Raw genomic sequence first — 22459 nt, 5'->3', positions numbered from 1 at the left:
TTCCAGAGCCAAGGCTGGCAGGAGACACTTTGTCATTCTGGCACCACGGGGAATTCTCTGCCAACTCCTTCAAGTGTCAGTACTTGCACACAAGGTTTCACTGCTGCAACAACAGCAAAAAACAACCCTGCAGAGATGATGAAATGGTTCTGAGGCAGCACACAACAGCAGGACTGCTCTGTGTGTTCCCACACACACACCTGGGTCCCTGGGCATCCTCCCTGCACTGAGTCCAGCCCAACAGCCCAGCAGAACTCCCATTTTGTGCTGGGCCCAGTTTAGGCCTCACTTTTGAGGCTGAAATGCTCTCTACATTCACACCAAATACACCACCTGAGTTCCAGTGAGTGCTTCACAAAAAAAGAAAAACGAAAAAACAAAATTAAAAAATCAATGGTAAGAAATCTCTGGGAAGATGTTTTTTTTTTCCCCTTACACACAAATAGTTCATTGCACTGGCTGATCCTGCAGGGCCAGCTCGTGCTCACAGCTTGGCTGCCACTTCTTAAGCTCTCCCTGCAGATCAGATGAGATTCAAAGAGTGAATTTTAGAGAGAACAGATCATTTAGCCAAAGCCAAAATTACATCAAACGTTCAGTTTTTAGTTACCAGCTGAGTAACTGGTTAAGCAGGAGCCTCTGCTGTGCTGTGCTCTCCATTCCCCTGACCCCTGTCTCCCTGCAGAATAGGCTCCCTTTGAGCATCAAGGAAATGGAAATTTCCACTGACAGGTTCCCCAGCTTTTGCATTTTTGCATAACATTGACAGTGCTGCACAACACAGACAAGTGACTGTTCTTTCATCTTCCTGAACAAACCAGCCTCTTTCCAACATACCCAAGCAAGGCTCTTTTCTGGCCTCAGCATCTCCAGGTTTCTTGCATGTTTGCCTCAGGAAAATAGGAAAATCACTGGCAAGTCTCTAATTAGGATCAAAACAATCTCTCTTCCCCAAATGGCTAAAAATATGTGTTTAAAAAAAATAGTAAATTTGCCTGTCTGTTAGAGGATCATATACAGATCCATGTTTTCATTCCAACAGTGGGTATCAGGCAATATCCACAAGGCATCAGAAAGAATTCTAATTTTACTCAACTTTTAAAGGAAACAATCCTGTGTTGGACAATGGCAGTTGATGGCCACATACTTTCTAATATGTAGGACCATTTGAAAGCAAATAGTTTCAAATGGTTCCTAGGAATAAGTGTTGTTTCAAAAGAAATAAGTGTTCCTAAATTCAAGACTATTAAATTCCTTCAGGCACTGTAACAGCCTCTTCTCACACAGCTTCTAAAAGCAACGTTTGAGACTTTCCATTACAAAGTCAAATATATTTTTAAAAGCATGTATGTTGATGAATTTATACACAAGCAGGAGTGACTTCCTCCTAAAGCATTCAAAGTCTTGTTCAGAAAGCAACTCCTGCAGTAACTGTGCCACAGACAGAGGCTGCAAATTTATAAAAGTAACCATCAAACACAGGAAAGGAATAAATAATGCCAGAAGCAAATGTATGAATATACATCTAAATTGTAAAGAATAAAATGCCAAAATAAGTAAAAACAAACAAACAAAAAATCAGTCACAACCCTACATTCTTAAATTTCCTACTAACTTGGCTGAAGTGATCTCCCACAGCAGCCTCTGAGCTCACATTCTGTATGTTCAACAGCAGAGCTGCTGCAGAATCACAGAATGGTCCTTAATCCTTCTGATTAATGAAGATATTCCTTCACTCCTGGCAGAGTAACAGTCCTGTCACACAAGTGATTGTTAAATCAGTAAGAAATACAGGAAGAAGGATGCTCTCATCAGTTACTGGAAGACACAAGCTTCCAGCTCCCTTCTCACTGCTGGTGGACAGCTTTGGTATCATGATGAAAGAAGCATTTCACCTTCACTAGTTCATAAAAGATTGAGACCTGCAAGACTGTGACAATTCCCTTCCACATCTGTGGATCTGGGAATATGAACTAAAGTAAAGGCCTTTGCAGTGTGTTCCATGTGCTCTTTGGGTTGAACTCTGACTGTGCTGCTTAGGCAGAGCATGACCACTGCCCAAAAACCAAAATACTCTTTTAAAACAAAGGGGAAAAAAAGAAAAAGAAAAACTCCAACTGGTTGGATTTTTAAGCCCTCCTTTCCCTAAAAATCTCCTAAGAGAGTGCTATGCAGAAACAGGTAACACTACCTCAAAGTGACAATTCTTGCCTCTCAAGTACCATCAGAAGGCAGAGAGGCTGGAAGGACCTACCAGCGACACACAGGGATCTGCTGCATCCTCTGAGGAGAGAGACCCAGAGCTGCATTTAGGCTGCTGCACTCAAGGATGTCCCACACATTGCCAGATGTGGTGGGCAGTAACTGTGCCACAGGGATCCACAACAGAGCCACAGGTACAGCTACAGAACCAAGGGTGTGAGAAGTCACTGAACACCCAGAGACACAGCTCCAGCTCCTGCATGGACACCACACACCCCACTCCTGGGGGCACATCCAGAGACACAGCTCCAGCTCCTGCATGGACACCACACACCCCACTCCTGGGGGCACTGAAAAGGTCTTGGTCAAACTCACTTTGCACATAAGCCAGGTATGTATTCCCTGTGGATCCACTCCCATCACACCAACAAGAACAGTATGGGTTTATGGACACTGCTGCACTTACACACACTTGTTCTGCTCCTGAAAATCCTACCAGCATGTCCAGAACTTTTGCCATAAAAGATGGTCTGCAGTAGTTGCTGTGATGCTCATGGTACACCCAGGCTGGCAACAGAAACACAGAGCACCTCCTCCCTGCTGCTCTTCAGCTTGGCTGCAAAGGTCTGTGGTGCCAACAGAGGCAGAATGAAAACCAAAGGAACAAGGGCAAGACAACCCAGGAACATTCCAGGGGTTCCACTGGTTTTGCTTTGCAAGCCACCTGCATCTGCCCCACCTACAGCCCCCAGTTACAGCTCTCAGCCCATCTGATCTATACACCAAGACTCTTAGGAGTTCATCAATAGATTATGCAGCCCTAGAGCACAAAGGATCATTTAATTTCACATTCCACTCTCATTTTAGACAAGTCATTCAGGCTTAGAAATGAAGCAAATTGCAACATTAATAAATTACATTAAAAAAATTAACAAAAAAAATCACACAGAAGCCTAAAAATGTCTGAGATGCTAACAGTATTTATATAATTACTGTTATAAAATAAAACATTGGCACAACTGTATCTATACTGTCCAGAGAAGTTGATATATTGTCCTTGAAGCTGACTGATCTTTTGCTAGAGTGACTTAACATGTTGATTTTGTGACCTGTGTTTATGCAACCCAATCTGAAAGTTTAACTCCTAATACAGCATGAAAATAGAGACTTGTACGACAGGAATGTGCACTGCCAGCAGTTCTCCTCCTCAGCCTCCTCAGATCTGAGGACACATTAAGCATGGGCAGTCAATGTTTAATAGTCATGTGTGTAAGCAATTCAAAACACCTGATTTTCACAGAAAGCACAACATTTTCTACACTCCTGCCCGATGATTGTATTAATCTGTGTAAGAAAATATATGTAGCACATTTGTCCTAATATAAAAAAACCCCTAGGTTAAGAGAACAACAGGCTACTGTAAATACAGCATCTGTCAAAGTTAAATAACCACAGGCTGCATTTTTATCCACTTCATCCACAAAGGATAATTGCTGGCAGTTGCAGGAAGTTTTTCCTTCCAAAGAGAATCTACCAGAAGTCAATTTTAGTTCTATTTAGTGTAGTTTAATCTTGCTACATTTCAAAGCTCATGCTGCTGTTGGATTCAAAATAAATCTAAGTACAATGCATACTTTACTCAGCACAAAGGACACTCACACACAACCTTAAGCAACGGCTAAAAGTAAAGTTCAAAGACCAAACTCAAGCCAGACTTGCAGCTATTTTTAACAGAGTGAAGTGGAGGAACTTACAGTGAGATTCCAGTTGATCTGTGGTATCCTCGTGTGAAGGTTCAGGCTGAAGAGAAGCAGGAGAGCCCCGGTGACCACGAGGGCACTGCAGCTCACAAACTCAAAGAAGTACAGGCCCTCGCAGGGGGAGCACTCCATGATGGTCTCGATGCAGATGAACGCTGTCAGAGCCAAAACCTGGGAAGGAAAACAAGGGGAAAAAAAATAAATAGATTTCCGCGTTCTGAAAGTAGCCACAAGTATTCCTGAAATTTCCATTGGGAACACGATCAGCTTGCACTCAGGAATGCATGATTTTAGTTTACAACAGGGCACTGTCTAAGGAGCAGAAACAAAAGCAAATCAGTGCACGACTCTGGGGGTTTGTCCTGTTCAACAAAGGGCATTTTAGCAAAATTAACAAGGAGTCAAAATATCAAAATGGCTAAGACACCCCAAAAAGCAGGAAACCCCTTCAGGCCACTGGCTCAACGTGCAAACAGCACCTCAAGCATTTTATTCCATTTTCCACTCGTGATATGCTGTTCCAGAACTGGAAGATGGAATGCATTTGTCTACTGGGCCAACCTCAAGCACAATTACATAATATCAATGTCATGTGATTGTGAAAGACATTTCAATGAAGATATTTCTTATAATTCACTACCAGCTGAGATCTAAATCAATTCCAAATAGAACAGATTCAGGATCTCCACCAGTCTCCAAAAATGCCTGCCTTTTTCAAGTTTATCATCATCAGTATGCTGTATTTCATATAAAAACATGTTTTATCATTCCCTTATACAACAATAAAACAAGCAGCTCATAGAGGAAGGAAAACCTCCTAGGGCTGCAAACACAAACATGTAACTGGGATAATGGTTGGTGACACTAAATTCAGGAGATATCTTGGCAGAGTTGACACATGCAGACTTTGACAAGACAAGAGTTTAATTCACCATTTAGGATAAAATGCAAAGTCACTATACTTTAAAAAAGTCTGACCAGTGAACAAAACTAAACTATATAAAAATAAAACCTCAATATGAGCTACCACTGAGAGCCACCCCAGAGACACCATGAGATCCCCCTGAGAGCACCACAGAGCACACAACTCACACAGTCTGGGTCAGAGTCCTCCTGAAATACAACTGGGAGAACAAAAACAGTGCCATGGATGGTTTGGGTTTATTGTTTGGGTTTGGTTATTTTTTTCATTTTCCAGGGCAAGCAAAGAAGTCCTTAAGACTGTTTTGCTCTGGGTTTCAGGACAACCACTCCAACCCACCCACTTACATTTTTCAGAAAGAATTCTCTTCTTGCTCTGCCACAATATTCTAACGAGGCTGGAGAAGTCACTTCAAGTTGAGGATGTGAAACAAAAGGAGATGGTTTCCTCAGAGCTAAATATTCCGCAATTTAAATGTTTTGTACAAATAAAAGTTTAAAAGATGATAAAAACCATAATAAAAATCAATTTCTGCTAAATCCTTCTTGGCCAATTTCAATGTATGCTTCATCCATTAGTTTCTCTTTGATTCCTATGACAAAACTAACAAAATGAAGATGGATTTTGAAAGAAGTTACAATTTTTGTCACCAACACCAACAGTAATTCTAATTAAAGCATAATATCCCTCCTGCTTCATTTGCCACATACAGTAGCAAATTTAAGTTGAAAAATGGATTAAAACAAAGCAAAACAATTTTAATAAGAAACCTCACACTTGGTTGGAAAGTCTCTCATAGCTCACTGGGCACATGCTCTTGAGGAGAGCACATGCCATACTAATTTCTGTCAGCTAACAGAGCAGGGCAATTCCCATCAAACAAATTCTGAATGTATACCCAGTGAATAAACACTTCAGATTTTAATCTTTGACACTGAATAGCTCCAGAAAAAAAAGATCATGCAGTGAAATGGAATATTCAGAAAAGCAGAATCAAAGTCAAAGTATGATTTCAGCAATGACACACATACAAAAAACCCCTCCTGTTCAGAACACAGCCTGATTTTAAAGTATTAGCATGTAATAATATTGGCATGTAATTAGCATGTCTGTGAACACAAGCCTCATGACTGAAGATGACACTGAATACAATTTTCAAAAGGTAAAGCTCTAAAAATCAATCTTAGCAGTTCCAAGCAGGATCAATGTCATGTATTAATGCTAAATATTAGCCAGCAAAACTTGAACTTTCAGATGTTCCAATATAATAAAAGTCTCTATTTTTCTTGCCACTATTTTGGATCTATTATGACACTTGTAAACTTTTTATTCTTTTAGCAGAAATGCTTCTGCAATACTCACTAGAAATACTGTAGGACAAGCCCCAACAATAGTAGGTTCATTATCTCAAAACATGAACAGCTCTGAATTGTGCTGCCAACACAAGGCTGTGTTGGCCAAAATCTCTGGCACCCCAGTGGCTGTGCTGGGCAGCTGGAACTTGGCACATGGAGTCTCCTGTGTTCTGCTGATAAAAGTCCCACCCTGACTCTTCTCCACACCAGACAGCACAGCTTCTTCAAGGCCAACACACCCATCATGGCTATCAAAGCTCAAAAAAGATCAAAGGGTTTCTTGCATCCAGCATTAGAAACTAATTATGTGCTGAAGAGGCACTTGGAGCAATGAACTCTAATAATCATGTCATATTTACATATTCCCAGGCTCCGAATTAATAAATTCCAGAGCAATTCTACCTTTGGAGTTCATTTTATCCCTTAACAAACTATAAACACATTCACCTGTGACACACCCTTGTTGGTTGTGTACACTTAGGTTTGACTTAATTAAACCACTTCTGATGGAAGTAAAGATGTGCCATGAGTTTAACCACATCCAGCAGCACCAGGGGACAGAGCTCTGGGGTCTGTTGATCTGCTCAGCAGAGGCTGGGAGAAAACCTCACCTCTGCAGTGTGTGCTGGAGATCCTGGCTCCAAACAGAGGCTGTTCTGGAACATGCACAGTGACTGACCCTGCACAGAACGTTGTCACCGAGGGCACTGGCACCTGAACCCCTCCTGGCCGGGGCACAGGGAGGGGACAACACTCCCACACACAGTTTGCTTCCAGCACTTCGGTACTTCAAGTAAGAGTCCAACTAAATGTGTTACTGTTTTTCTTGCAATAAAAATACATCTCACCCCTCTCAAAGATTATCCACCCTGCCAGTGCTACAGTGCTTTCTGTCACCTGCCCATTATTTGTCTTACAACAAAGCTATGCAAAAAAATGAAATCCAAATTAACCACTACATCAGAAAAAAGCTACCCTCTCACAGAAACTTCCCTTTTCCTAATCACAATAAAAATCTCAGTCTTCAATACAAAATCCTTTCTCTTTGAAACATCAGGATAATCTTGTTCTCCTACACATTTATGAACTTGCCAGCAGCATCCTTCCAATTAACTACAAGTAATATGAATCTGCTATTAAAATATACCAGTTCCACTTTCACTGACCATTCCCTCAAAGATGAATCTAATTTTGTTTTTAATAAAGAAGCAAATCACCCTGAACATATGAAATGAAAGTGAAATACATGGGGTTGATTCTACAACCCCACGACTTACTCAGAGAGCTACAACACTCTGAAGTGTTGTGTAAATGCCACCACTTGAGCCAAAGCAGTTTGTCCAAGGTCACAGCCCAGCCAGTGAGCAAGTTCATTGAAAAAAAAAAGAAAAAAAAAAGAAAAAACAATGTGTTATTTATTTTCTCAGTATTTTTAAATTTATGGAACAAGTAATTTATGAGACAGGGTACACAGATGAGGCAGTGAATTAACACAGTTCTGCCACCCAGATACCCCTTATGACACGGCCACAGCAGACTGAGGTTTCCCACTGCAGACACACCAAAATTCAGGCTAGGGCTCAGCTCCCCCATCCTATTTTCTGAGGGACTTCGGTGCAGGTTCAGTGCTAATTTACTCCTGTTCCCACACAGATCTTTGTAACTATAATGAAAACCCCTTCTTTCTCCCCTATGTTTATCTCCACTCCCTGTCTGACCACCAAACAGGCTCATCTACACACAGCTCACATCTCACCAAGGCTCAAAGAACTAAAAAGTCACTTCTCCAGAGCTTCCTACACTCTTCCCTCTGCAACACCACACATCCAAGATCAAACTGGTGCCACGCTGGCTACACACACTGCCCTGGGAAGAGCAAGGAAGGACCAGGACCCTGCAGCCCCCGGGAAGCCCCCACGCTCCATCCAGAGTGGCACTGCCCCGGGTGACAGGCACAGAGCTGCACCACAGACCCCTCCACTGCCAAAGCTCTGCCCTTGCTTTGGAACACTCAAGAAACCAAGATCCAGGATCCTGTGTCTGCCTCCCACCACTGCAGTTCCAACACTAGCTAAAAAAAATCAGAAAAGCAAAGAAACAGCATTGTATCAGAGCACAGGCCTCAGCCAACAGAACGCTGGCATTTGTCCAACACGGGAGACAAACCCCCCACTTTCAAATCACACGTCTTTTCATAGTTCAGAGTGATGAGATTTGACAAGTTTTTCCACAAGCAGAAGTTTCAAGGTTGGTTTACCAAGGAAAAACGAGAAGTTGAATGTGGTGGAGGTCTCCTCTTACATGAATTACTGCTCTCTCCCACAAATGACACAGCTACAGCTTTCTCAGGCCCAGGCAACCAAGCTAGTTTTCTCTGATGGATGAAACAAACCTTTTCATCGGTTTTTCTCCACACCAAATACTTTGGACAGCTTTTTATTTCACCCCAATTCTTCCAGTACCCTAAGATTTGTACAGCACTCTTTTATTACCGTATTTCTCTCTTAAACATTTGCTTTTGGTTTCTCTTCTACTTCCACTCTTCTTGAAGTAACTCCAGTGGATATTGCACCAGAACACAACTTAGTTGTGATGGAAACATCTGCTCACTACCCTGGATGCTCAGCTCCATGCAGAGGCATCCTGGGCTCCCTGCAGTGTCACCTTTGTCCTGAACAAAGAGATGCAGGAGTGTGGTCACCAAAGCAGGACCCCAAAGAACGGGGTAAGCTCAGGATAAGCTGAGCTGGGTGTGCCCAGCATGTGAGTGCAGCTCCAGCTCTGGGACAGAGCAAACACATCCTGCCCTTCATCCACCACCTCCCACCACCACAGAACCAAAGGCAGAAGGAAAAACCTCCAAGTGGAGGAATAAGGATGAGATGTATTTCCCAATAATGACTTTCTGTGCTTTTAGCCTTGAATAAACTGGCAAACTGTCACTCGGTGTCATGTTTGGGATGTCTGGCACTGCCAAGGTAACTCAGGCACAGTGCAAGGCTCTGGCACTTGCATCAAACAGCACTGAGTGCAGCTCACCAGGAGAGAAACAGCCCCTCACTGGAAGGGAGGAAGAGACCACAATTTGGGGCCATGGAATTCCTAAAAGAGAGCCTCTACACTGGGATCCAATGTCCTTAAAGTCAGCCACATTAGACTCCTACCATGACTGTATCCATCTAAGCTTTCCTGCAACTTCCCCTGGAGAAGGGCCCTTAATGAAGAAATCATCTGCCCCAGGGCTCTGTAAATGGCTCATATTTACATCACTTTCTTGGCAACACAGGCACATCAGACATAAAACACCATATCTCCCCAAAATGGAGAAAATGTGTTGTGACAGGCACCAACCCTGAAAAAAGAGCTTTTAGGAGGTTGCTAACGGTGTATTTTTCCTGTCAGAATACCCTGTGTTATATTTTTGAAGAAAATAATCAAAGAACTTTGCACTCAAAAAAAAAGACAGTTCTGCAATGAAAACAAAGTAAAAAAATGAGTTTTCCTGTTTATCTAAAACATTACCACAGAAAGCCTTATTGTGTGGTTAAATGACATAATTATGCATGATTTCCAAAAAACCACAAAATGGTCAGCATTTTTTCTGCCTGAAAAACACCCACAGAATTTTAGGAAGAATGTCACACTACCAAGACATTTTTACATCCAGACTGTTTAAATTAATGGTACACCAGAATACACATGCAGAAAATAGGGAAGAAATATATTGCTTTTACACCACTTAAAGTATCTGAAGACATTGGACTTTCTTGAATTAAAATCGAGATTTATTGTTCTCATTTACTTGGCCCAGCAGTCCCAACTTTATGCATGAAACCAAGTGGGTCTCATTCCTTGCAAAGCACACGCATTTCCCACATCTAAAACAGCTGGCACAGATATGAGTATTTGGGATCATATGGCTTAAACACAGTCCTGCTCCTCCTGCAGGAAACCATCCTTTACCCTAAGCAGGAGAATGACTGATTTCCTGCCTGCTCCTACTCTGCATCCTCAGGACTAAAGGAAATGTGCTATTAACTCTGGTAATAGGACTGCAAGGAGCCTTAAATCACAAAGGAGCATTGAACTTTCCTTACAAGATAGTAAGTTTAGGAAAACAAGGCTTACCAGAGAGGGAAGCTTAAGCACCATCCATGATTCAGCACCCTGGATAAACCAAATTGCGCTCTGATGGCACAAATACAACACTGAACAAACCCCCAGAAATTCAACCAGGCCTCTCAGTGCAACTCTCATCCAGTTTTGGTGGTGATGGCAGAAGGAACAGCAAAAAATTTGGATTTCAGTTCTTTGTTGCACCTCTGGTGTCTTATATGTAGCTGCAAAGTGTGCATTATTTCTCAGCTCACATCTGGCTGTAACATGGCAAGACATGTAACATGGCACATTAAATACTGTGGAATCCTTACTAAATTAGCTGATCTTTAGCCACCTCCAGCAGTTTTCTATAAGCCTTGAAAGATTCAGCTACTGCCTGTCAATTTAGGCAAAAGACCAATTCTAAATACAGAACATACTGCTGAGCCCAGAAACAGTTTGAGGGGTACTGGGAGGAAGGGTCGTATTTGGGAATGAGGGTAATCAACACTCAAAGCTCACACAAGGGCATGAGAGTTGTTTTGAAGCACTAAGGACACCAAAACCGAGCTTATTCTAAAAACCAAAATAATTACCTGGACTGAACTGAACAGAAGAGATCCTCAATTGGCTAAAACAGAAATGCATCAGTTCTAAAAGTGAGCTTAATCACAGGATCTAGAGCAAAAAAAAAAGCTACAGACACAAGGTGGTGACTTATTTCCTGCGAACTATGCACTAGTGCAGTGTTTCACTTATTGCTTGGACACACTTATACAACATTCTTATCTGCTAGATAAATGTAAAACCAATTGCACTTCAAATATCATTAAACACATGGTAAGTTTTAACAGAAAAAACATAGTTCTTCCTAACAAAAAAACCCCAATCAAACAAACAAAATCCAAACAAAAATCTCACGCTGACTGACATGTATTTCAGGTTTTATCCAACAAGCAGATGACCAAAAGAGCCACACAACAGAATCTAAGGCACATTGCAAGGAGGTATTTGTTTTAGGCACACAACATTTCCTCACAGAATCCTGAGGGTCATGCAAACATACCTTCCAGAGTAGACAAAAAAAGAATGTAACATGCCACCTGTTCCATAAACAAAAGACCACCAGCAGTTAGTTTTTAGCAACCCCACCCTACAGGAAGGTTCATCTGAAGACCATACAGAGCCATCCTTTAAACAAAGGCAAGCAAAACATGCAAAACAAAACTGGTTTCTCCCACCAATTCCTCTCCACAGGAACCTGTGCCTCCAGTCCCCAGAAACTACAATTCATGTGTAGCATAAATCAAAGTATTTCCATAAGCAGCAGGTCCTTCAAGACAATAATGAACAGAATCCCAACATACCCAGTTCCACATTTCTAACTTTCCCATTCATGTGCTGCATGAATCACTTCATTCCTGAGCAACCCAGTGAAATGAAGAGCTCATGAATGGAAAGGTTTACTCTGTATCTACAGTACACTGAATTGTGCCAATGGCACAGCGAGTGCTCAGCAGACAACTATAGGAAGCAGATGGTTCTTCCCCCCTTTTCACCACATCCTGATTTTTGAGGCTTAATCCTCCCATCCATTGTCTCAGTCATTGTGACAGACATCTGCAGGCAGTTTGTTACAGCCACCTCTAATTCCCAAACACCACGAGCTCATCTGCCCAACAGTGCAAGCCATGGCAGGTTCCTCAGAGGCAGCTGCAGCTCCCAAAGGTCACACCATACAAACAGTGAAAACCATCATTAAACCCTGCACATCACACAACAGGGGAAATTCTTAAACAGTAAGAATACCCAACTCAGTTTCTTCAAGTCCAATTTTAGCACCATTTGATCAGCATTTGCAGCTCATGTTCTTAGACAAGATAGGGAAAAATAGGGCAACAAACCCATCATGCTGCACTGAATATAATTTTGTATATATTTAGTCATCTGCATCTTCCTCGGCCACTGCTGCAAGTAGTGGGGGCAGAAAGGAGAATAAAATATTTTGCCATTAGTCCCATTTGCTGCTATTCCTACTCGTGCTTTACTACAACAGTAGCACGGAGTAAACACTGACTATAGGCAGCAAAATGGGGAATAAACGTTGCTTAACTACTGAGTTCAAGCTAGTAACGAAGGCAGGGGAAAAAACAGCTTCCTTAAAAATCCTTGACAATCCTTGTTACTCTTACAGACTGATTTAATCATGTCACTGAAGTCACCAGGTCTGCATCAGCATTTAGGAGTTGGTTGATAACAACTCTGTGGGGTGCTCGTGTCCAGGAGAGGTACTTCCCTGTACAACACCCAACTTGCCATCCCCAACCTTCCAGCAAGGGGGAAGTGTCCCCTCCAGCCCATTTCCTGGCATCTTCTATTAAATCAAGTTGTTAGAACTCATATCTCACCATATCTTTGCTATTTAACCAAAGTGGGGAGATACAGTGCCCCTGTTTTGTCCTGAGGCTGCACACACATGTTCTGTGTGACACACATGTGCTCTCTGCTGGAACACACAAAGTCATTGAGATTGTGTGGGTATGATTTTGAAATAAAATAATAATAAAAAAAAGCTATTGCTTCATTCGTGAGAATTCTCTACTCAGCTCTTAAAAACAGAGAAAAATCAACACTTCTGATCTGGCTTTGTGTTCCCATTCACGTTCACAGCCCAGTCTGTGCTGGAAACATGGCTAATCAAAACAATATTAAAATACAGGACTGAAAATCTGGTAACAAGTAGTCAGATAAATTAAATAATGTATTAGTTTTAAGAAGTAAATGTGTACTCACACAATTTGTCAAGTACTTGATCTGCACAGCCTCTAAGTTAACAAGCCTATTTGGCTCCTTTAAAAAGCAAAAGTTCTATTTTAACACTATCAGAATCAGTGCATACCCTTTAAAACCCCATTTAATCTCAATTATGAGTAAACATCAAACATCCCACAAATACTAAAACAAGAAAGGAATTTTAATGAGAAAACAATCAAGAACTTAAAGTAGTCCTGAGGAATTCATGGAAGCTTTTCGGGTTTTTGTTGGAAGGAAATGGTGCAAAATGTCCTTGCAATCCCAACGTTCCCAAGATTGCAATCTGAAGGCCCCCTTAGATGCCATGCCTTAAAAGGCAAAAAGAGTCTAGACATGCTGGTAAAACAGAACATTAAAAAAAGAGATGTAGGCCAGCACATGAAAGAGCCCTGCCAGCTGTCCCGGGGAATAGTGAAACCTCCAGCCCTGTTTACACACTCTGAGAAGGGAGATACAGCAGGAACCCAACCAAGGGAGAAAGAGCTCCCAAACCCTCATTGCATAACTGCCAACCCACCTACTCGGATTTTATAACTCCACAGCAGCTCTGCAGACTGCAAACAAACCGGGCAGGCTGCACACGGGGCTGTAAAATGTTGTTAACACCACAAAAGCCTCTGCCCTCACCTCCTCAGCACTGCTCCCACTGCACAGCCACCAGGAACTCAGCACCCCAAGGACTCCTGGAACTGCACTTCTCCCAAAATGACTTTAAAATGTTACTAAGCGATAATGGCATATAAAATTTAAGTATTGCAGTGCTTAATAAAAGGTTTAATCTACAATAGATAAAAAGTTTCTAAATGCAACAATTAATTTCTTTTAGGAGAGCATGTAACCAAATAACTAAATTTCTTCACAATATTCAAGTGGCAATTTCAGCTTCTAGCATGAAAATAATTTCCTAAGACAGAAATTACTCGAGCTTATGAAAGACTTGTAGAGCTTAAGCATTTCATAACATTCCCAACCACGCTTGTTGCTTTCCTGCATGAGCATTTCAGTTTAAAAATGTACAAAAGTAGAGAAACTTCCTAATATGGAAATGGTTGTAGTCAATTCATAAAGTAACTTGGAAAAAACCTGCCAGACCTGTTCTGAGCAGTGCTGTATCACTGGCACATTTACAGTCTGAAAATAACAACGTTTGGCTTCAGTGGAAGTTCCAGCAGAAGCATCACCATATGCAGCTCCAGACACAGCACAGGACGTGTTTCTACACTGGCCATGGGGATACTGGGCTTTTAAACTGTCCTGTAATTAAAGAAACAACCACAAACCAGTTCAGCTCACCTTCACCCTGAACACTGTCAATGTACATACCAGCTACAGAAAGATGTGTCAAGCGTTAACACCTGAATATCAAGTCACATATTAAAAAAAGTTTAACTGAAACACTTATCTAGGTAAAAACACTTCTTCCCCAAGCTAAGACATTAAGCACCAGAGCCTTAATTACAATTCATTAAACAGAACAGTCAGAAATCTGACACTCTGAGGTACAGCTTCCAGTTTAATTTGCACTGAGTGAGGTTAGAACAGCAGAAGTTCCTCTGCTTTCCTGAACCCACCTTGGGGACAGTTTGGGCTACACCAGCTCTAACACCTCTTTGCCCATAGTCAGTAATATTTCTGACCCATCTTTTCTCTACTCATGATTGTATGTTCTGGCACCTATTCTACAAGTTGGTGTTATCCACCCCTTGCTTCTCTTCTAACCCCATCCTGGAGCTGATGGTCCAAGTTCCAGAGAAACCTAAACATTATTTCCATGGTTTGGAAGCAACTGACTACACAGATCATCTGAGAATTAGGTGACTTTTGTTTGAAAGGAGAAAGCACTTTTTTAATGCAGCTCTAGTAAGTGGCACAGAGGAACAGCAGCTGACCCACTGTTAAAATGTCTCTTCATTGTGCACCTCATTCTCTTTGTATACAAAATTTCAGTACAACATTATCTGCTGAGGTCTAGGCAGATGTTTCTGAAATGCAATTCTGAGCACAGGATGATGGCTGTTGAAAAGGGTGCAAGTTGATTTGACAAAACTCTCATCAGAAGTCACAGATTCCTCCTATACTGGTAACATTACAAGCAAAACACAACCTCTTAGATTTCTAGTCATTGTCTTCTTATTTCAAGATGATAATTAAACCACTAGGGAGCCTCAACAACAGAGGACATCACCAGAAAGATTACAAGCGATGAAGGGAGCTTTCCAAATATTAACACCATTAGAACTAGATTAGTGTAGTGCATCTATTACCATTACATTGGTTCATAATGGGAGGAAAAAAATACAGCATACTTTGTACAGAAATCATAGAACTTTCTTCTGAAAGCAGAATTTGAAACATTTCACCATCCTAGAGAAAAATTTCTACCGGGAATTTGGAGTTTACTGACAGTAGAACACCAGCCCATGGCCAGATGGTAGTTAAGAGACATCATGAAAGAAACCAAAACCTAATCACCTTTCTGTGGGAAGACAACCACAGTCATTTCTTTAGTTGTACACAGAAACAATAAAAAGCAAAGCCTAATAGAATAATCTCCTCATTCTTCCCTGGCAAATGGCAGGATAAAAATACCACCACACAGCAAAGCAGACCCACAACACTTAAAGAGAAACCTTTCTGAAGGGAAATCATGAGTTTCAGAGACACTGAAGGGACATGGGTTACCTCTAGAGGATTTCTAAGCATATTTGTGCATTACAAATGTGATCCTTTTAATCCTATATTATAACAGCCTTTTTCTAAGGCCAAATGCCAAAGATCACCTGTATCTGCTGTCACACTCAGCATCATCTTAACAGGCACCTACAAATACCAATGAGAATCAAAGCTCAGTATATGACACACAAAAATCACAAGGATTTCTCACATAAACACACATTTATTGTTTGGAATCTATAAAAGAATAAAAGAAGGATGACACAGTTAACCACAGAATGACTATAAATTACCAATGCAATCCTAGGATGAAAGAGGAGGCTTGAGAAGTGACAATATCATCCACATGGGTAAGACACACCTGAAAGGTCCCCTCCTGCTGAGAAACCATCCCCTCAGTCAGGTGGTGGGGCAAGAAAGGGCATCTCGATGGTCCCAAGAGCAGAGAGTCCCTCACAGCAGAGTCCAAATCCCTCTGTCCTGCCCTGTGCAGCAACGTGAAGGCTGAGGGCAAACACTGCTTCCAACACTCAAGGAAGGAAGGAGCAGGTATGGAAGTGGCAATGTCAGCACAAGAACAAATATCTATAAATTTGCTAGAACCAAGTTCATACCAAAAACCAGGAAGGTTTCTATACCTCCAAAGTGCAGAACAAACGGACAAAAGCTAACTGTAAGGTGAAACCTGTGGACAAAAAGGGCAGGTACAGGGCTGCCTGGGGCCCAAAGCTGCCCTAGAAGCTCAGACATGTCCTGCAGTGCTCTGCCTGCACCTTCACAGCCAGGCCCCACTGACTGCCCTGGGCTGACTGAGCACAGACTGTCCCCTCCTGCCCTCTGTCACACACCCAGACCAAACCCCTGCAGCCCAGGTAACACCCCACTGACACAAACCCAAACCTCACAGCAACCAGTGCAAAAGCAATCTCAATTTACTCACACCGATTCAGTGGCCAGCTGGCACTTCTCTGATTTACAGAATGCACCCAGCTCCCTGCTCCAGCCACCATTCCCAGTCAGGACTCACAATGCTGGGAGACCCAGGGGAATGGAGCAAGGAAGTCAGACATGCCCTACAATGTGACACATCAGACATGGGGGCGAGCTTGGGGGCTCCATCTAATCCTTCCCTCCACACGTGATCAGAGTGAGATGCTGAGTTGAAGGCACCAGAAGGCAGAGATAATTAAATATGAGATTACTGAACACCTCATAGTAGCTTTCAACCAGATTCTACCAGTTAGCAATTAGCTTACTCCTTGGAACATAGACGTTATTACTCTAATTTTCTAATAAAATTAACAATGAGAATTCTCAATAGTCTTATAACCCATGTAGAGGTCTATTGCTGGCTTTTGAATTTTGTTTTCTCCATTGCAACAGAACCTGATAGCAAAGAGTTCTAATGTAGTCCTGGCCTCAGCAACCAACTTTTGAATCTGGAAATGTATAACGACAGTAAGCCACAAAACAACTTTTTCCAAGTCTCCACCAATGAAGATGGAACTTTTTATTCTGAAAATTGTGAACATATGAACTGTTATTCCCACCAGATTTCACTCAGCTCAGACTCCTGCCTCCCCTGACAGGCAGTATCATATGCTATAGACAACAGGACGAGAGCAAGCACGGAGTGATCCTTCCCAGGGCACTCAGCAGCAGCTCACAGACCTCCCAGGCTGCAGAATTCTCTTCTTTAAAAGGAATCTCGGATGGATTTCTGCACAATTTGGAGCAAACACTTGCAGACAACAGTGTCTGGGGCTGTCTGAGCCCCAGCAGCCATCACTAACCACTGCATACAGGCTACAGGTCTTCCATCTTCTGCTCCTTCCACCAGGAGGTTGCTCTGTGATGCCACTGCTCCAGTTAAACCATCCCTAACCCCCACCACTGCAGGAACTGGCCAGGACAACCTTCCACATCAACTGGCCCAGCTGTTAAAGGTGATACATGTTACTTTAAATCAAGTGTCTGTGCAAACCTGGCAGGATCCTGGCGAGAACCAATGGGGCTCTCAACAGGATCCTGCCTGGTTTCCTCAGAACTCACCTGGTGTCCTCAGGAACAGCCCACCCGTAGCTACAGCTCCCACAGAAACTGGCAGCAGGGAATATTCTCACGGCTCACCATGGGAATTCCAGTGGGAAATACATCTAGACCCAATTTTAATGACATTAAGACCCTTGAAGGTGCAGAATTACAACAGTCAAGAAAAAAAACAATAATGCATCTAGAAAAGCTGAAGAGAAAACTAAAATGAAGAGGGGGGGGAAAGAAAGCAGGCAATCTCATCTAAAGTGAAACTATTCCCAGCAAAGAGGAGGTACCTGCCAACCAGCCTGTCTCTTTTGTATGACAGCAATGGGCCCCTCCTGATTTCTCACACAGCAAACACCTTTCTTCAGCAAGACCACCAAGGAAAGGGAGAGACTGTCCTTAGGAAGTTCAAGGGAATGGGGGAAAAGTACTGAAATAAAAGAAATCATTTGAGAATATTCATAGCAAAGTTCCAGTGATATCCATTTGATTATTGTGTAATAGTCTCCATGGGAAGTATTAAAGTCATCAGAAGCATGAGAAACAAATTCATGCCAGAGAGTAATAAGAATAAACTCCAAAGAGCATTCCTGCTCTGCTCCCCAAGGGCAGCTGTCTGCTCTCTCACACCTTCCACAGGGCAAGGTACTACTCCATTTAAATGCTGGAAAGTCACTTTCCCCAAAGGAAAAACACCTCTTTGGGCAGCACACAAGTGGACTGGCTTCTCCCTGATTTTCATTGCTAGTTCAGACTCTCATTAAAATAAAAAGGCACAAAACAAACAGGAGAGCTCCAAGCTACTTTAAGTCTTCCCCATCCTTCATTTCCCTTTGTGTTGTTCACTTCCCACCTGCCCAGTGACCCCCATCAGGTGTCTCAGCCACTCCAGGGCCCTGAACACTTCTCTTCTGAGATGGTCCAACACTCACCATCTTCCTTCAAGCTGCTGCTTTAAAAGAGGCTGCATGCCCAGTTCCAGTAGATCCCAATAAACACACACACAACTATTTCAACAGAACAGCAAGATAAGGCAAGAGAGCTCCTTCTCAAAAAGCTCACCCACCTAAATATAATATTTTCAAAAAGAGGGAAAGGGGTTCAACACTAAGCTGTTCCACATGGTCCTTTCCCTCAGTGTCCCTCACATTGCTATTCCTGACCACTGGCAGGCAGATCCAAGGACTGTGAACTGTTCAGCTTGGCCATGAAGAGGAGTAAGAAGCCCTAAATCATAGAGTTTTCTCAGTCTGCAGACCCAATCTAAACAAAAACCAGAATGCTGTTCAACCCTTCCTGGGAGTCAATGGAAAGCAAACCAAACCAGGCTCAGAAATAAGCTGCACAATACTACACATGAAACATTATCATAACCCATTATGCTGGTGCCCCTTTAAAGGACACTTTAGGGCATATTCTGTTGAAATGTTAATAAATGAGTTTAAACTACTGTCCCCTCCAGCAGCACTTAAATTATTCCATACACCTCAAATGTCATACTGCTTTCCCTCTTGTAACAGCTCCTTTATTTGAACCAATGAAGAGAAATCTACAACAAAATAAAAGAACCCTACACCTATTTTCCTATTTTCAGTGACGTGGGTTTTCCCCCATTCCCTGTTCCTTCCACTTCTGACAGTCAAACATGGGCCTCTGGAAGAAGAGCCATCCAAGCCACAATGTCCAAGAGTTATCCTTCACACACAGCACCACTGGCCAGTTTGTGGAAAGCCCTTCAACCCAAGATTAGAACAAACTGCAATGTTTGCCTCGAGCTGATACTTTTGCCTGCCAATCATGTATGTATTTTAAGACAAATCCTGATGCTAAACGAAGCACACGCATTGTAATCTTTCCTGTAACATTCTTTTTACTAGAATATATTTAGAGCCCTTTTATCCCAACCAATACTTGTCTTTTTTCTTTGTGTGCAACAAAGGGAGTTCCTCCTTGTTCTTAAGAGATAGAGTTCTACACAATGGACTTTGATACATCTCAGTTCCTACACAGTATTTTTGCAAAGGTATTATTAAACATTATAATTAAAATAATTATACTTGGCAAATAAGTAACTGTGGAACGTGCTCCCTCTTCTTTCTTTTCCAGCACTGCTCAGTTTTCTACTGGTTTGCTGCTCTACCAGTCATTACCAGGAATTGGATGGGGCTGCTTTTGAGGACAACTGTGCAGAAACTAAAGGTGTTGAGCTGGTGCACAGGCTTCCACCCTACAGTACCTAATTTAATTTCTCATTAACTTCTGACCCTCTGGACTCGGCCGCTCCACAGGAACCATGTGCAATAGCTCAGCTCACTTTAATAACAGGGCACAAAACATGACTCAGTTCCCCTGAAGACACTGCTGTGCATTCATCATCTTCCTAACAACGTCCTGGGAGCAGCAAAGTCTTTGTCCAAAGAGAAGAAAACCTCTGTAACTCCAGCACACTGTGGTTTCCCCTTTGTCTTTCCTTACATCACTTAAAAACTTATGAGGTCTACTCCATGCATCTTTGGAATTTGTTCCAAGCAAGTCAGAGTTTAGCAATACAGGATTCACTTACAATCAGTAATTGCTCATTTTAATGACAAGTTTTCAACATGACTTGCCACAGTTATTAGTGTACTACAGAAAGGATCTGCAGTAGGAACTGAAACAAAAATCCCCAGGGCAAATTATTTCAGTGTATTAGGTAGCACCACCCCAGGATTTCTACCACATGGCCAGTTTTTCACAGTTCAAAGACAGGTAGATGTTGCACAGTGATGACAGATCCTTTGGCTCCAGTCCTGAACACACACAATGCAAACACTGCTGTTCCCTGTTGTTTGACTACTGGGGTAACACGCTCGTTGCTACCACTTGCAGACCACAGATTCTATTCTCCGCTGAGGAGACGAGAAGAAAACAAATCACACTTTCAGATCCTGGATTCGACTGGGCATTCATAAAAACTGATCACACATTCATCACCACAGTCCCCTGTAACCTTGTGGCACAGCTGAAGCAAGGATATTTTCAATGTGTTTTACACCAAACCTGCATGTGCAAGCTTTGCCTTGTGCTAACCAGCTGTGGTTTTAAATGCTGGAGTTACATGCATGAAATATTAAAATGTTTCTGCCATCACAGTCCTCAAAGAACTCATCCATTTTAAGTTAAAACTGCAAGAAGTTACTTAAAAATTTATTTCAAACTCACTGCCATTTTCATGAAAGACCGATTTTCAAATATCCCGAACAACATCCTTGTTGATTTGAAAAATATTAACATCAAAGTGACTCGGAAAGCGGATCAGATAAAGGCAAACATCAGCACCACGAAAACACTTGGGTGTCACCGGACGTTTTGCTGCTGCCAGACCTGCAGGGGCCCCCTCGAACTGACCGGCTCAGGTGTCCCGAAGGACAGGAACGAACAAACGGCTCGCGGCTCATTTCACAATACGAACACGCACGTCTCATGTTCGGGGTTTTTTTAAGGGTTTATTTCCTTTTACTCGGCGCACTTAAGAGAACTCCAGCCTGTTACGGCAGCAGGGAAGCGAGTGCCGTGTGAGCTCCAAGGGGATCCAGGGACAACCCGCGCCCGCCGCGGGGACCTGGGGACCTTCACCCGGGGACCCTCACCCGGGCAGGGCCGGGAGGTGCCTCCGGACACCGCGACGCCCCTCCACAGTGCGAGAAGGGTCGGTATTTACCGCTGAGAACTTGCCTCTGCAGTTCCCTGCCCTGTACAACCCCGCGGCGGGTCCGTGTAGCACGGCCGTGACCAGGGGCACACACGGTGTGAGGGGTGTTCCTGCAGCCCGGCCGAGGGGCTGGGCCTGACCCGCACCCCGGGCCTGACCCGCACCCCGGGCCTGACCCGCACCCGGACCCGCGGCAGGGCCGGACCGACCCCGCACCGACCCCGGGCAGACCCGACCCGCCCGGGCGGGTCCCTGAGGGGAGTTCTCGCATCTCCCCTTCCCGGGGCCCTCCCGCTGCCCGGGCCGTACCCACCACCTCGGGCACCTTCCCCCCGCCCAGGGTGCCCGGCACCAGGGCCGTACTCACCACCTCGGCCACCTTCATCCTGCCCAGGGTGCCCCGCAGGTAGTCCAGGTCGCAGCGGAGGCCGCCCAGCCCGCGGCGCTGGCTGACGGGCTCGGTGGTGGGCTGGTAGGGGCTGCTGGCGGCCGAGATCATGGAGGCGCTGGACGCCTCGCCGTCGAAGCCCTCCAGGTCCTCGCCGTTCCTCATGGTGCCGGGGCCGCCGGGGCCGCGGGCCCGGCCCAGCGCCGCGCTCAGCTACGGCCGCGGGCGCTGCATGGCCGCCCCGAGCCGGGCCGGGCCGAGCGGGGCCGGGCCGGGCGCTGCCGCCGTGCCCGCAGCCGGGCGGGGCGGGTCCCGGGGCGGCGAGAGCAGCCGAGCGGTGCCCGGGGTGCCCCGAGCGGAGCGATGTCCCGGAGCCCTGCCCGCCGTCCCCGCCCCGCCGCTCGGGGCGCGCCCGGCTCCGCCGGTCCCGGTCCCGCTCCTAATGCCGGTCCCGCTCCGGAGCCCGGTCCCGACCCCGCAGCACACCCCGCAGCACACCCCGCAGCACACCCCGCA

At 43.9% G+C, this 22459-nt stretch overlaps 1 protein-coding gene across 1 annotated transcript in view; it reads right to left on the bottom strand.

Moving 5' to 3' along the window:
• Positions 1–22214, bottom strand: part of CMTM4 (CKLF like MARVEL transmembrane domain containing 4) — a 37066-nt gene extending 14852 nt beyond the window's left edge. The window contains exons 1-2 of the mRNA XM_051805803.1: positions 21923–22214; positions 3957–4133 (exon numbers count right to left, since the gene is read on the bottom strand). Of these exons, the coding sequence (XP_051661763.1) occupies positions 3957–4133; positions 21923–22108 (363 nt within the window). The 5' untranslated portion in view covers positions 22109–22214. The remainder of the gene's footprint in view (positions 1–3956; positions 4134–21922) is intronic.
• Positions 22215–22459: the final 245 nt, after the last annotated feature.

Source organism: Manacus candei, unplaced genomic scaffold (genome assembly GCF_025592945.1).
Source record: "Manacus candei isolate 608988 ecotype Guabito, Panama unplaced genomic scaffold, ASM2559294v1 h1tg000065l, whole genome shotgun sequence".
In the NCBI taxonomy this organism is placed as follows: Eukaryota; Metazoa; Chordata; class Aves; order Passeriformes; family Pipridae; genus Manacus; species Manacus candei.
This window is presented reverse-complemented; position numbering and strand designations above follow the sequence as displayed.